Source organism: Hyaena hyaena, unplaced genomic scaffold, assembly GCF_003009895.1.
Source record: "Hyaena hyaena isolate Hyena2069 unplaced genomic scaffold, ASM300989v1 scaffold_35, whole genome shotgun sequence".
NCBI classification, from domain to species: domain Eukaryota; kingdom Metazoa; phylum Chordata; class Mammalia; order Carnivora; family Hyaenidae; genus Hyaena; species Hyaena hyaena.
Genome location: NW_024080667.1, coordinates 5818350 through 5833014, shown reverse-complemented (window position 1 = coordinate 5833014; position 14665 = coordinate 5818350). Strand labels below are relative to the sequence as shown.

Sequence of the window (14665 nt, the reverse complement as noted above, 5' to 3'; positions counted from 1 at the left end):
AAAAAAAAAAAAAAAAAAAAACCTAGTCTCGAACAAACCCCCCTTTTCTTTGTAGAGAGCCAGATGAATTAAAAAGAACCTTTTAGTCATGTGATTTGTATTTTTTCCCCCCTCAATCCTCAACACCTATAGATGCCTTACGGTCAAGTGCTTCCAGTTTAAACAGATTCTCTGCTTTGCAACCTCCAGCACCCTCAGGGTCTACATCATCTACACCTTTAGAGTTTGATTCCCGGCGGACCTTAACCAGGTATGAAGCCCACTCTCCATGTTAACCGAAGACTGACCTGCTTGTGGATGTCTGTTTCTCTCCCTCTCCTTTTCTCTCTTTCTCAGTTATTCCCTCCCTCTCTCCCTTTTCACTCACTCACACACACACACACACACACACACACACACACACACACACATTATGATTATCATCTCTGTGCATGGATTTCTTTTATCCCTGAGGTTGGTTTTCTTTTTCTTTTCCTTTGATCTTCACGTTCTATAATTTAGATATAGAACATAAGATAAGAACATAATTGTGGTGGATTTGGGATGGGGTAGAAAGGAAGGGCAAGTTACCTGCCAAGTTTATAATAGTTTGTTTCTTTTTTAAGAATTTTTCTTAATGTTTATTTATTTTTGGGAGAGAGAGACAGAGAGAGACAGAGCACAAGCAGGGAAGGGGCAGAGACAGAAGACACAGAATCCGAAGCAGGCTCCAGGCTCCAAGGTGTCAGCACAGAGCCCGATGAGGAGCTCGAACTCACCATGAGCCGAAGTCGGACACTTAGCTGACTGAGCTACCCAGGCACCCCAGTATAACAGTTTGCTTCTTAAGAAAGCCAGACCCATCCAAACAGCCCGGAGGCTGGTGGGGGGGTTCACTAAACTAAGGCCTCAGGATGCTCTAGATAACCTAACACTCTAAAGCATGTGAATTAAAGGGCCTGACAGCCCACCCATATGTGTCTCTGTCACACTGTTCTTCAAGTTCTGCTATCCTTTGTTTCTTACTATTCTCTGTATTGTACTGTTCTACTTTCATTTATGTAGGATTGATACAGTCAAGTGTTCTGTCGGTTGGTTTATAAGGAATGTAGACCTATAATATAATGCCAGGAACAAAATTTTTATTTTTCATTTTCTTAAGATTTTATTTTTAAGTAATCTCTACACCCAGTGTGGGACTTGAACTTAAAACCCTGAGATCAAGGGTCACATGCTTTACTGACTGAGCCAGCCAGGTACCCCTCAATATTTTCAACATAAGAACTTTTAGAGCTGCAGTTGCCTTAAGCTCTCAAAGTTTCCTTTTTTATTATTGTAGCCCATTTGGCCAGGTAGACTTTCTAAACTATGTTGCTGTTTTCTTGGCTTCTACAACAAAATATGCTTAGCACAATTCAACTTCTAGTGATGGCTCAGCTTGTCATGAAGCATCATTAGTGGCTCTTTGCCCTGACATAGATTTCCCCTGATGGCTCTACTCTTTGAGTACTTGTGTCTGTTCTTTCAGAGGTTAGACCACTGTCATGCCTCTTGTCCTTTCTCCTCTCTTCCTTTTCATTTGCTGCTCCTGCCCTGCGATGGGCTAAGGAACTACTTGCCCAAATGATGGGAACTGTCTGAAAAAGAGACTAGGGAAATAAGAATATTCTCTCTTACATAAAGTATGTGACTTTGGCCATTCAAAAACTACTACTGCTACTTGGTTCTCAAAATACTCTACTTTTATTTGAAGTTTCTGAATAAATACTGTATCATTGTCTAATTTTTAAGATAGTGAAAACATGTTTGTCGGATATTCTTGATCCCTTTTCACTTTTTTAGCGCATACTGTCATCACTGTCGTCTTTATTAGATGATTTAAAAAACTAAAAGAATTGCTATTGCATTTTAAAATCTTAAGTAGTATCACTTTAATATTCATGAAAAAAACTAAGGCATACTTAACATTCTCTGGAAGCACTGATTTTTACTTGTTTATATGATTAGAGTCTGAAGTAGAATTGGTGCCTCACATATCTAAAGTCATGTGTGAAAATTAACATGCTTTTAGAAAATCTTAATGTTATTTTATAACTTGAATGCATAGTGGATGGGGTGGTCTTTCTTCTGACAAAGCATATTTTGTCTTTTAAGTCGTGGAAGCATGGGCAGGGAGAAGAATGACAAGCCCCTGCCGCCTGCAGCAGCCCGTCCCAATACTTTCATGAGAGGCGGCAGCAGCAAAGACCTGTTGGACAATCAGTCTCAGGAAGAGCAGCGCAGGGAGATGCTTGAGACGGTGAAGCAGCTCACAGGAGGCCTGGACGTGGAGAGGAACAGCGCAGAGGCCGACCGAAGCAAGGCCCGGGAGTCAGGTGAGAGCCTTGATACACACATACAGAAAGAAAATGGAGGCCTTAATGTGGAATGAAAAAGACTCTGTCCCTGTGTAGGTTTCAGAATCATTACATGATAATAACATTCCAGTATCTTAAAAGGTAGAGGGCATCTTCATAGTTTTGTAACATCGGGCCCATTTCCCAGGTTATCCCTTTGTTCAATAATTCATATGTTTTCCTCATTCTCTATTAAATGTGATGGTGATGAGGGTCTCTTGGTGTATATTAAGCAATCTGAATTTCTTAACAGATTCTCAAAATAACCCCTTACTGTGCATTACAGTGCATGGGCTTTGTGGAGCCCTCCAAATTCTGGCATTCAAAGCAAACCAAAGAGAAAAGATCAGATTGTCTTTTGTTACCTTCATCTTGGTAGTATCTGTGACCTTTGTACGTGTTTAGCATGTATATCATTAGAGGACCAACTCAGATAATGCTCATTACCTCATTTACATAACCTGTCTGCATTTCTGTTTGCTCATGTGTTAATGTGGGGATGGTAAATGTGCCCACCCTGTAGAGTTATGAAGATTAAATGAGAAGTCTATACAGGTAAATATTTAGAACTTTATCTGATACAGATTTTTCAAAAGGTATTAAATGTCATGATGATGATGATGACAATGAAAAACAGCTTAAAGATAATTTTCAGCATCCTTAAAATATTAATCCTGAGGTAATGCTGGTTGTTTATAACATTTTTATAGCTTTCAATTTTTTTTTCTTTTTTTTTTTTTTTTTTTTTACAATTTAAATTTTGTCTCCTAACTATAGTCTCTAAATGGATTCAGAGGCAAATTGAAATGTCTTCTCCCAGCTGATAGACTTCAGATTTTTTAACTTGAGGGACCTGTGGCTTTCTGATAAGTACAAACAGAAAAATGCTATGAAGGAGAGGAACAGAGTTCTAGAAAGGTACTTAACAAAGGAACTATCTAGAATTGATACAGAGGGATATCAGGAAGGCTTCCCTCAGGTCTGATGAACAGGACTTAGAATAGATTTATAGGAAGGGAGGGGTCTAGAGCAAAGAGAAATCACTGCAGCCAGGAGCAGCAGCACCACGTAGTCACACAACTGCCCGTGACCAGTGTGGTTAGAGCCCTGGGCAGGATGGTACAAGCTCTGCGTGCTCTTCATCACTGAAACAGTGGAAAAGAACCAAAATGCAGACAGGGCCAGAAAAGCTCTAATTATAAACATTTGCCGTATGTTCTTATATTCTTTTAATTGTAGAATGTGAAGTTACTTAGTGCCTATCTATCTATGCTAAAATAAATATTTCTCTTTTCTGCTTTTAGGTGTCTTGCTTTCTTAGATTTGTATCTATGTTAATGCTTTTATGGAAAAATCAGTGTAACAACAAATAAATATTGTCAACCATAATCCTGCCATCTTAATTGCAATTTTTGTCGTTTTTACTTTCTCACTCTTTTTAACCTCATTAGTAGCAAAACCAGAAATTCCAGCAACATCAGCCCCTGACAAGCCTGCATTGTCAGAATTGGAGATGGAGAGGAAGTCTAAATCTATCATCGATGAATTTCTACACATTAATGATTTTAAGGTAAATGAAGTTTGGAAAAAAAGAAGGCAACAACACAGAAATCCCTGCAGCAGAGAGATACAGTAACTTGGCTCTGGTCTAAAGCATTTGTCACTAAGACTCGGAGTAATCCAGGTCTCATACAGTTTGGTTTGCACAACTCGGATGCACTCTTATCAGCTATTCTCTTTTAAATAAATAATGGAGGACACAAGATCACGTGGCAGGAAGGGGAAATGACTACCAGTCCATCCCCACAGTGGGAAAACCACACTGACTTTGATGTTCTTGAGCCAAAACCCACACGTTATCTTTATTTGGCATTCCTACCTCCCTGTACATTACCTGTCATGATCTTCACAGTCCTTTTATGGTCATTCTTGTATTAACTTTAAATTACGGCTGGCATTACTTTCTATTTCGTAAGTGGAAACCTGATGCACCAAGGAGTAATCCCACTGTGTTGGGGCCAGACAGCCTAAGTGAAACATTTAAGACACAGCTTTGAATTTGCTGTTCTTTAACCCTAACTTTCTCTTTCATCTTCATTTTAAGATGGTAGCGAATAAAATAGACATAACGCCTGACTTCATGAGCCCTATAGTCTAATGACGGAGACAGATCATAAAGAGTTAACTCAACAAATAGGTATTTAAATTGTAGTTATAGTAAATGCCAGTAGACCTCTAGGATCTTAGGGGAGATTCATATAATAGGACCTAGCTTAGGGATCTGGAGTCAGACAAGTCTTAATCATTTCTCAGATATATTAACTTCTTTTGCTTTAGCATTGTATTAAGAATTCTTTCAAGCTTATTTGTTCTCTTGACAGTATAGCCATTATCTGCTTTCTATACATGTCACCTTGATTAACTATAACCTAGCTTTCTAAAGCCCTCAAGCCTTTGAAATGGCCTAAAATTCAGAAGTACTAAGAGATTTTGATGATGAGCCAGTTAGTTGGAAAGGATATACCAAGTCAATGAGCAACAAAAACTTTGAAAGGAGAAAAGTATGACTCTGTGATGAATGGGAGCCATAGGTTGAAAAAGACCTTAGTAACACATGAGTGCAACAGGAGGACTCTTTGAAAGATCTTAGCCCTAGGCCTGGCCTGTAATATGGAAGGAACACAGTCCATTGTGACTCAGATATTTCACTGTACAATGTACAAGGCAGATCTGCAGGTTGATGATAAGAAGCAGGTAATATTGTCAAACTGTGAGGGTTTACTGTGTGCTAGGTGCCATTAGTTCATTTAATCCTCATAATGCCCTCCTGATATTAATACTATTTATAGCTATTTTATAGATAATGAAACTGAGATGCAGAGATGTTAACGAACTTGATCTGAATCATGCTTCTGATTGGTGGCCGACTCAGGATTTAAAATTAGGCTTCTAAAGGTGCCTGGCTTGCTAAGTCAGTAAAGCATGTAACTCATGACCTCAGGGTTGTAGGTGTGAGCCCCACATTGGGTGTTGAGATTACTTAAAAAGAAAATCTTTTTAATTTTTTTTTAATTTTTTTATAGTTTATTTATTTTTGAGACAAAGAGAGACAGAGCATGAGCGGGGGAGGGGCAGAGAGAGAGGGAGACACACAATCTGAAGGAGGCTCCAGGCTCTGAGCTGTCAGCACAGAGCCCGACACAGGGCTCAAACCCACAAACCGCAAGACCATGACGTGAGCTGAAGTCGGACACTTAACCAACTGAGCCTCCCAAGCGCGCCAAGAAAATCTTTAAAAAAAAATAAATAAAAGTAAAGTAAAAGTAGGCTTCTAGCTTCAGAGCAGAGACAATACTTTACTTGATTACCTTTAAGTTTATTAGTGTGTTATGCTAATGTCTCACAGAGCTCATCCTAAGGAAACGGTTTTTCTAGCATCTTAGTAGGTGCTAAGGTAGGTGTTAAATATAGTAGTAAAATAAAGTAGGTGTTGAAAATAATACAAACTAATATGTTTTGTGTTTAGCACTATGCAAAGTCCCTTTTTATGTGCATTCCTCACAGTAACCTTATGATAGGAAGTCAAGCCTGAAAGATTATTACACTCCTGAATTCACATAGTAGTAAGTGGCAGAGCCAGGATTCAAACATACATTTATCTGACTCCACACCCTATGTTTTTTAGCCTCTGTGATATATAGTTATTGAGTAACTAAAATGTGCCAGCCACAATTTTAGGATATCCTGCCTGGATGTTCTGTAGTGTGTGTAGTGAGCAACATAGTCTCTTGCTGTGGGTCATTTGTGGAGCCTGTGTTCTAGTGGGAGATAGAAAACTGCCCTAATGACAGATAATAAATAAACAACAGATATAAAAAGAAAAATAATGTTTCAATGCAGAGAAGTAAAACTAGGTGATATGATAGCAGTGATTGGGCAGTCACAGAGACCATAGGCGGTATCAGTTCACCTGAGTACTCAGTGAAATAAGAATCAGACCATGAGAAAATCAGGGAGAAGAGCGTGATTATGAATTGCTGTGACATTAAAAGTACCATAATATAGTTAGTTGACACTACACACAGATTCAGTGAATAGATTCCCATTGTATGACACTGGATCACGTCACATTAAATACCAAAGACATATGTATTCATTTCCATGCTCTCCTAAAAAGCATTATAATGAGGATGGTCTTTAAAATGAGGTAAAAATTCACAAGGATAAAGTATATAGGAAATAGCATCAACATTCTGGAGGTTAGAAATTAGAAGGATGAGTGGTCATTTATTTAGCAGACTATGAATGCACATAAGTTGCGGATGGGGCTGGAAACAGAAGGGATTGATTGGTTTAAAAGTGTATGTAAGACAGTTTTAAATGACAACTGGGCCGAATGTTTCCAAAAATGCGAATGTTCTAAAAAGATGAAGAGAGAAAAAGAAGACATCATGCATCCTGACATGTGATGTCAGGTTTTCAGTTGGATCCTAAACAACAACGAAAAACTCTGGGGACAGTAGTGGAAATTTCATATATGTACTATTTGTCAGATAATATTTTTATTGACATTGTGTTGGATATTAAATTTCTTACATATATATTTTAAAAAATTAACAATTGATGAATCTAGATTGAAGTGAATTTATATATGTGTACATTGTATTATTCAATTCTCTGTAGTTTGAAAATTTGTTAGATAAAAAGTTGATGTGGGGGAGGCATTAAATATAAAAGAGCAGAGGAGAAATAAAGCATCAGTGAGAAACCTAGGTGTGCCTTACTGCCTTCTTCAGTCAAGAGACTGCTCTTCTCACATGCATCTTCCCCCTCAGAAGAGCTACTCTCTTCAGAGGTTGAACCGAAGAATTTTGGATTCAAAGTTGAGGCAGCTGAGGGCAGGGAGGCACACTGCTGTATTGGTGAGTCAGCAACCGTGGCTGCCAGGCCTCAGAGTTACAGACCTCGCCAGATCACCCCATGATAAGGACCATTCCATGAGCTCCATACCCCAGGAGCTTCCTACAAAGGAGTTAGCACTTAAGCTAACCATGTTAACTTTCATATGAAGGAAGACCTTCCTCATTGAAAGTTTTGCAAATACTAATGTACCCAGAAGTACCTAAGTTGGCCACATTAAGTCGTTTGGCTCATGGTGATGAATTTCTGTTTCTTAACATACCATTTTCAGGTTTTTAAATGGTCCTAAGATAGGTACACATTTTGTAGAAAAATATACTTTGACTCTGGTCCTTTGAGTGATCATTAATAAAATTGTTAACCTAAGCACATTACTCTTCTTAAGATCCTCTATTCTACTATTTTTAAATATGGCTAATGTTGCCCATGTCAGCCTGCATTTTACTGAGCTATTTTAATGTTTAAAGAAAAAATGTATGAATACTAGCTTCTTTGTGGAGCTTTCTACTGACTTTGTCATAGTAAAAGATTTTACACTTATTTTAATACTCTGGTAATGGGATCCAGATTTTAGAGTAAGCTTTTATTTGTTCTTTGAACAGGAAGCCATGCAGTGTGTGGAAGAGCTGAATGCCCAGGGCCTCCTACATGTGTTTGTGAGAATGGGAGTGGAGTCCACCCTGGAAAGGAGCCAGATCACCAGGGATCACATGGGCCAATTGCTGTATCAGCTGGTGCAGTCAGAAAAACTCAGCAAACAGGACTTTTTCAAAGGGTTAGTATCCTCCTGAAGAGTGATATTCAATTACTAGGCTCTTGAGTAGTGGCTCTTTTTAAAAATACCTATATTTTTAAGTATTCGTCTATTTCCATAGAGGAAAATTATGTCCACTATAACATATGACTGCTGTGTAAATATACTGATAGTATGTTGGTGGATATGATGGCATTTTGTAGATTGTGCTAGTGTATAAAGGTTATCGCCTGGTTTTCCAAATCCTATTGTTTAGATCTGTGTTAAGATGTCAGTAAGGTAGCAGAGACCCTTTCACCTTGGGGAAACTCAGGCCCTCACCAGCCCATTTACCTGTAAATCCCTACATGTTCTTTGAGGAAAAAAAATCTTTAAATTTTTTTATTTATTTTGAGAGAGAGCACACGCACAGGAGGAGTAGAGGGAGAGAGGGAAACTCAAGGGATCTCCACACTATAGGCACAGAGCCCAGTGTGCGGAACAAACCCACAAAACACAAGATCATGACCTGAGTTGAAATCAAGAGTGAGACGTTCAACCAACTAAGCCCCATAAAAGCTTTTTTTATGTGAGAAAATTTCTGGAAAATCGACTTAACCTAAAAGCCTTATCCTTTTCAATAAACCCTGGTTATTTTGGCCAACGGATGCTTATCTGTCACTCCAGCCCCATAGCAAGATGTGTTACTCCAAATTGTTAATGACTTCGTGTGTTCCAGGTTGGTTTCATTATGATTCCTGTTGATGGCTGCTTTGATGAAGTCTGTCACTAGTGTTGTATCTTCATTAGATCAGGTTGTGATTTGTTTGTGATCATCACACGTGCATGAATTGGATTCTTTGTGGTACACGCACAGAATCTTACCCAGGCTGAGGTTCTGAAATCAAGGTTTAAGGCGAAAATTGTGTATGGTAAAAAAAAAAAAAAAATTCTGTTTTTAGGAGCTATGTTGTACAAATATAAACATAGAAACACACCCAGCACTGCCAGGTGCCCACTCTCTAATTAATCAGAACTAAGATCTCATTGGGTGGATTGGCAGTAAGAATTCTACACTATTTATTTTTTTGTTTCTTTTTTATTTATTTATTTTTAATTTTTCTTTAATGTTTTATTTATTTCTGAGAGGGAGAGACATCGTGAGCAGGGGAGGGTCAGAGAGAGAGGGAGACACAGAATCTGAAACAGGCTCCAGGCTCTGAGCTAGCTGTCAGCACAGAGCCTGATACAAGGCTCAAACCCATGAATCATAAGGTCATGACCAGAGCCGAAATCAGACACTTAGCTGACTGAGCCACCAAGGTGCCCCTTTATTTTTTCTCTTTGTAAATCTTTTTTGCTAAGCTCATATTCTTGTAAATTCAATGCAGATGATGAAATGCCACTGTGTGTCTTTCAGATATGGTCAACCTCTTAGAATAGCATAATCGTTAAATGCCAAAGTTGAATATGTTCAGGAATAATTATTTGATTTTGTGAGGAATGATCGTGTTTTCAAGGTCCTAGAAAATAACATACTTGCCCCTGGGATTATTATTAAGCAGTCTTTGAATAATAAGTTAGATTTCTGTGAATTTAGTGAATGACTAGATTTAGTCCATCTGACCCAGTTACCTTAGTAAGAAACTTTGGCAAAAGTTGCTGTGATTGTTGTCCTTTAAGGCCAAGATATGGGGCACCTGGGTGGCTCAGTCGGTTAAGCATCCAACTCTTGATCTCATCTCAGGTGTTAATCTCAGGGTTGTGAGTTTGAGCCCTGCACTGGGCTCCATGCTGGGCATGAAGCCTACTTAATTTTAAAAAAAAAAGAAAGAAAGAAAGACCAAGATGGTTTCCCAGTTTTAAAAAGAGAAATCAATTCACTCCAGTGACTAGCCAGTGTAAACAGAAACAGCAAATGAGGGTACCCACACTCTCACAAATAAATTGAGTTTTTTTCCTAGCCAGCTTAAAACTATAGCTTTAAGCCCCCCTAGAAACTACAGGTGAGGTCACAATTATGTTAATTTATAAATGTTTGCTTCTTTCTCATCTATTATGATCTAGTCATCAGATAATTTCAGAAGTCAGAACGCTAGATTATTATTTGCCTTTTCTGTCTCTCTTCAGACTATACTCATAAGTTTAGTTGTATCTAGAAAGACCCCAGGAAGTTCCAACTAGCTTCATTGTCTTTATTGAACTTGTGAGGTGCTAGCTTAATTTCTAGGCTATCTCAGACATTAGCATTTCCCTTTGGGGGATTCCCTGTGAAAATAAATGTCATACTCAGACAGTCGTGTCTACACTTTCATTGGTGGTGGCCCTGTTGCTGCTGCTGGCAACACAGTCCCCGCCTTTTATTTATACTGAAAATGAGGTGAACGCTTCTGTGTCTCAGTAGCTACTTCATCCTTCTCTATCCCTATTTCCTTCTGTAGCTAGAGAGAATGCAGTGATTCCAGACCTCACTTTTGATACTTTGTTAGTTAGATCTAACCACACCATCCTTAAACCCAGACCCCTATGAAGACCCATGTTCCTTATTAAATGGAGGGTCCAGACAGTTTTTTCTAAGATGAAAACAAAGTAATAGCCACTTGTCATTACCACCAAGAGCTTTTTTGCAAGTAGATCAAAGTTTCCCAATTACTTCTAAAGCCCAAATTATAAATAGTTTATACTGTCCAGAGAGGCTGTTTCATTGGAGCCACAGAAATGCCCTAAGTTTTTTGTCTCTTTAGACCCACTATCCAAAGACCTCTGTCCTTAATCTTAAGCTCAGCTTCCTAGATGCTGCTACTGCTTAGATGCCAATTTCTGAGCAATTGTTAGAGCTGATTCAGCCCAGCTCCCCAAGCCAGAGTTGATGGAAAGTAGAACGCCTCCCTGTTAACTGGGCACTGATTAGTCAACTATTAATCTGCCATTTCTCCTACAGAACCCTTCAAAGCATGCACTGCTACTAAATTCTAATACTAGACAGAAGATTTAAATAGGCTTTCTAGTTAGGTTGTTTACTAGATAGTTTATCAACCCCAAGCATAGTAGTTGCCACATATAAAACAAATCCCTACAAAGGCAACATCAAACCATCGTGAAATTTTCAGGACTTAAATCTAAATTCTTCATGAGGCAAATTAGGTAGGTAGGGAGATACATTATTGTATAGGTAGATTGGTTTCAAATAGTGTTGATAAATTCATTTTATATCATGGCTTCAGAAGATTTCTTTACTGAAACAATCTAGATAGTTCACTATTAGCCATGGAATTTGGAATCACTTTGAAAGTGTAATAAACAAATGAAAACCAAGACCATAAAAATTGGAGTTGTCAATAGACACAAAATACGGAAACTTCAGGAAGCTTGATATATCAGTGTGTTGGAGGGAAAATTCTTACCTCCTCCTTGACTTTTTTGGGGAACTTTTCCTGCCACTTATGGCAATACTGCCCTGCTATTCAGAGCTTACAGAGAGCATTCAGACAAAGTTTCCGATACAAGATTGCAGAGGTGCAAAAGAAAAGTTGCAGAGCTGCTAGTTAATAGTGGAGACCAAGTTTGCTCACACAGGTAAGATCTAGCTTAAAAAATCTTGTCTAGGGGCGCCTGGGTGGCTTAGTCGGTTAAGCGTCCGAGTTTCGCTTAGGTCATGATCTCACGGTTCGTGGGTTCGAGCCCCGCGTCGGGCTCTGTGCTGACTGCCAGCTCAGAGCCTGGAGCCTGTTTCAGTCTGTGACTCCCTCTCACTCTGACCCTCCCCTGCTCACGCTGTCTCTCTCTCTCTCCTAGAAATAAATAAAACATTAAAAAAAATTTTTTTTTAAATCTTGTCTATAGGAATCCTTTGAATATGATACTAGAGTATAAGAAGTCTTCATCATCTTTTCATTTATTTCTTCCTTTTACCTGTAATTAGATTCTCTTATGACCAGTCATAATACTTGATCAGTCTGATTTTTAGATGTTCTCACTGTCTCTTATTTATCTACATCAAGATTTATTTTTTTTAATTATTTTACCATAGTGCAAATTGTGGGAGATGCTGCTGACAGTACTGTTTCCAGTTACAGAAGATTATTTGGCCTTTTCAGCAGAGTTTTGATCAGATCTCCAGCGAATTAAAAAACATTTTTTTAAACTTTTAACCATATATCCCTTTAATTATATTTTAGACAAAAATCAGTATATAAAGTAAATAAAAGTAGAGCCTCTGTAGTTGAGATGGAGGGAGGGACACCTAAAGTCCGACCTGTAGACCTCACCAGAGTTTAGTCCGTTGGGTGTAATGGTCACTACATACCAAGAAGCAAGGGTACTGTGTAGTTCTGTTTCATTCAGCCAGCAGAAATTATATATCATACATGGCAGTGCTACAGGCTGGGCGAAACTACAAAGATATAAAGATAGCTAGGAGCTTCTGAACACCATGGATTTATCTTTTTTTTTTTTTTTAATTGTACAAAAGAATTTAGGAATTGTAAACCTGAAAAGAAGCTTCTACGAGCTTGTTCTACAGAAATCCTGTGTTCAGTCAAATATAGTTTTTTTTTTTTTATTATTAAGTTTGTTTATTTTGAGAGAGAGTGAGAGAGCACTTCTGTGCACAAGGGGGTGGAGGGGTCAGGCAGGGGGGAAGAGAGAGAGAATCCCAAGCAGGTTCTGCACTGCTCGAATCCTGATGCAGGGCTCTAACTGACAAACTGTGAGATCATGACTTGAGCCGAAATCAAGAGTTAGACCCTTGACCAACTGAGCCATCTAGGCTCCCCCAGCCAAATATGTTTTTTTAACAGCAGTATGGATTTGACCAGTGATTGTGTTCTATAGATTGTCCCATGATGAACTGACTAATCAAGAAATAGAAAACCAAGGGGTGCCTGGGTGGCTCAGTCGGTTAAGCGTCCAACTTCAGCTCAGGTCATGATCTCGCAGTTCCGTGGGTTCAAGCCCCATGTTGGGCTCTGTGCTAACAGCTAGCTCAGAACCTGGAGCCTGTCTTCGGCTTCTGTATCTCTCGGTCTCTGACCCTCCCCTGCTTGTGCTCTCTCTGACTCTCAAAAATAAATAAAAAACATAAAAAAAAACTTTAAAAAAAGAAATAGAAAACCAAGGCAAGAATACGGTTATCTTCTAGTTGTGATTTGAGATGAAAATAATAGATCTACTGCTAAAAGACCTGGACAGCTACAGTTGTCTCATGGGCTCATTAAACAGCTTAATCTAATGCATTAAACCATGGAACATGAATTCACATTGTAGGATGATTAGCCCAGGAATCGTGGAGTCCAGCCAGATTTGTTCCATCAGTGGCGCATTAACTGAGCTTAAAGTGTGCATGTAATGAGAGAAGAGCTGTTATATAGCAATCAGGTATCAAATAATTATAAGCTGTGAGGGCAGAAAGTTGGCATTAAGGATTCCCAGAGTTATTTTGCAGAGCTACAAACTGTTTTGAAATGGCACTTTCAGACAGGCAGCCCTCCATCCTAGTGGTATCTCTTTTTAAGTGAACTTTTGTAATGACCCGTTGACCTCTACGGTAGGTAAACACAGTGGCATACTCAAGCTAAAAGCCAAAAACTACAGTGAGAAAGCACCCATTTTATGTATGAAGAGATCTGAAAGGCTCTGAAGACAAATACCACCTGCCCTAGCCCCTACACTCACTCATTCCTTTTCTTATGATAATGTGCATTTCCTTGTAATTATGTGTATGTCTCTTCTAGTTAAATTTACTTTTGTTTTTGTCCTTTTTAATATGCTGTATATGGGACTGATTAACAAAGTCTTGAGTTACGTTTTTATGTTTTTAAGTGACTGGTTTTCACCCTGAATTACTATGCTGATAATTTGTATTTGACTTTCCCAAGTTTTATATTTAAATTGTCTTTATTTTATTTCACACTGAAAAAATTTTCAGGCCCTGAAATCTGGAAACCATTAGTCTTCCTTTTTAATAAGTCATAACAATGATGTTATTAGTAATGTTATCACTCTCTTATATCGATTCAGTTTGTTTCCCCATTGTGAGCTCCTCAAGAATAAGGATATTTGTCCTTTTTTCTCTTTGGGTTTAGTTTCCATTACACTGAAATTTTCAGTCCGTGTATCTGATTGATCCAGGGAATATGATTTTCAGCTCTGGTAAACTCATTAGGTGGTGTAGGATTATATTAAATATTTCTTCCCCCAGAACTTAACATGGCTGCCTGTTTTCATCTTAAAATCTTCCAGAGATCACCTTCATATAGAGCTATCTTCTCCTATCTCCGGTGGGATATCCTGGTACCATAGTTCATGTTCATCAGAGTATTAGCCCTTCCTACATACATGCTTTTTTTGTGTTGTTTTTTTTTTTTAGAGAGAGCATGGGCACAAGAGGGGAGGGGCAGTTGGAGAGGGAGGGAGATATTCTTAAGCAGACTCCACACTGAGCATGGACCACAAACACAGGACTTGATCTCACAAGAGTGAGATCATGACCTCAGCCAAAATCAAGAGTCAGATGCTTAACTGACTGAGCCACCCAGGAGCCCCTAGAATTTCTTTTCCACTAATATAGGTTCTTGAAAACAAGAAATTATTTATCAGTTACTTTCTGCGGGGCATGATATCTAACACTGTAGGTGCT

The 14665-nt window shown here is 38.6% G+C and overlaps 1 protein-coding gene across 1 annotated transcript in view; it reads left to right on the top strand.

The window, feature by feature from the left end:
• Positions 1-86: 86 nt before the first annotated feature.
• Positions 87-14665, top strand: part of LOC120229756 (eukaryotic translation initiation factor 4 gamma 3-like) — a gene marked incomplete at its 5' end in the record, with an annotated part of 37025 nt that continues 22446 nt past the window's right edge. Inside the window, 4 exons of the mRNA XM_039228962.1 lie at positions 87-250; positions 2134-2354; positions 3827-3945; positions 7898-8070. Of these exons, the coding sequence (XP_039084893.1) occupies positions 87-250; positions 2134-2354; positions 3827-3945; positions 7898-8070 (677 nt within the window). The remainder of the gene's footprint in view (positions 251-2133; positions 2355-3826; positions 3946-7897; positions 8071-14665) is intronic.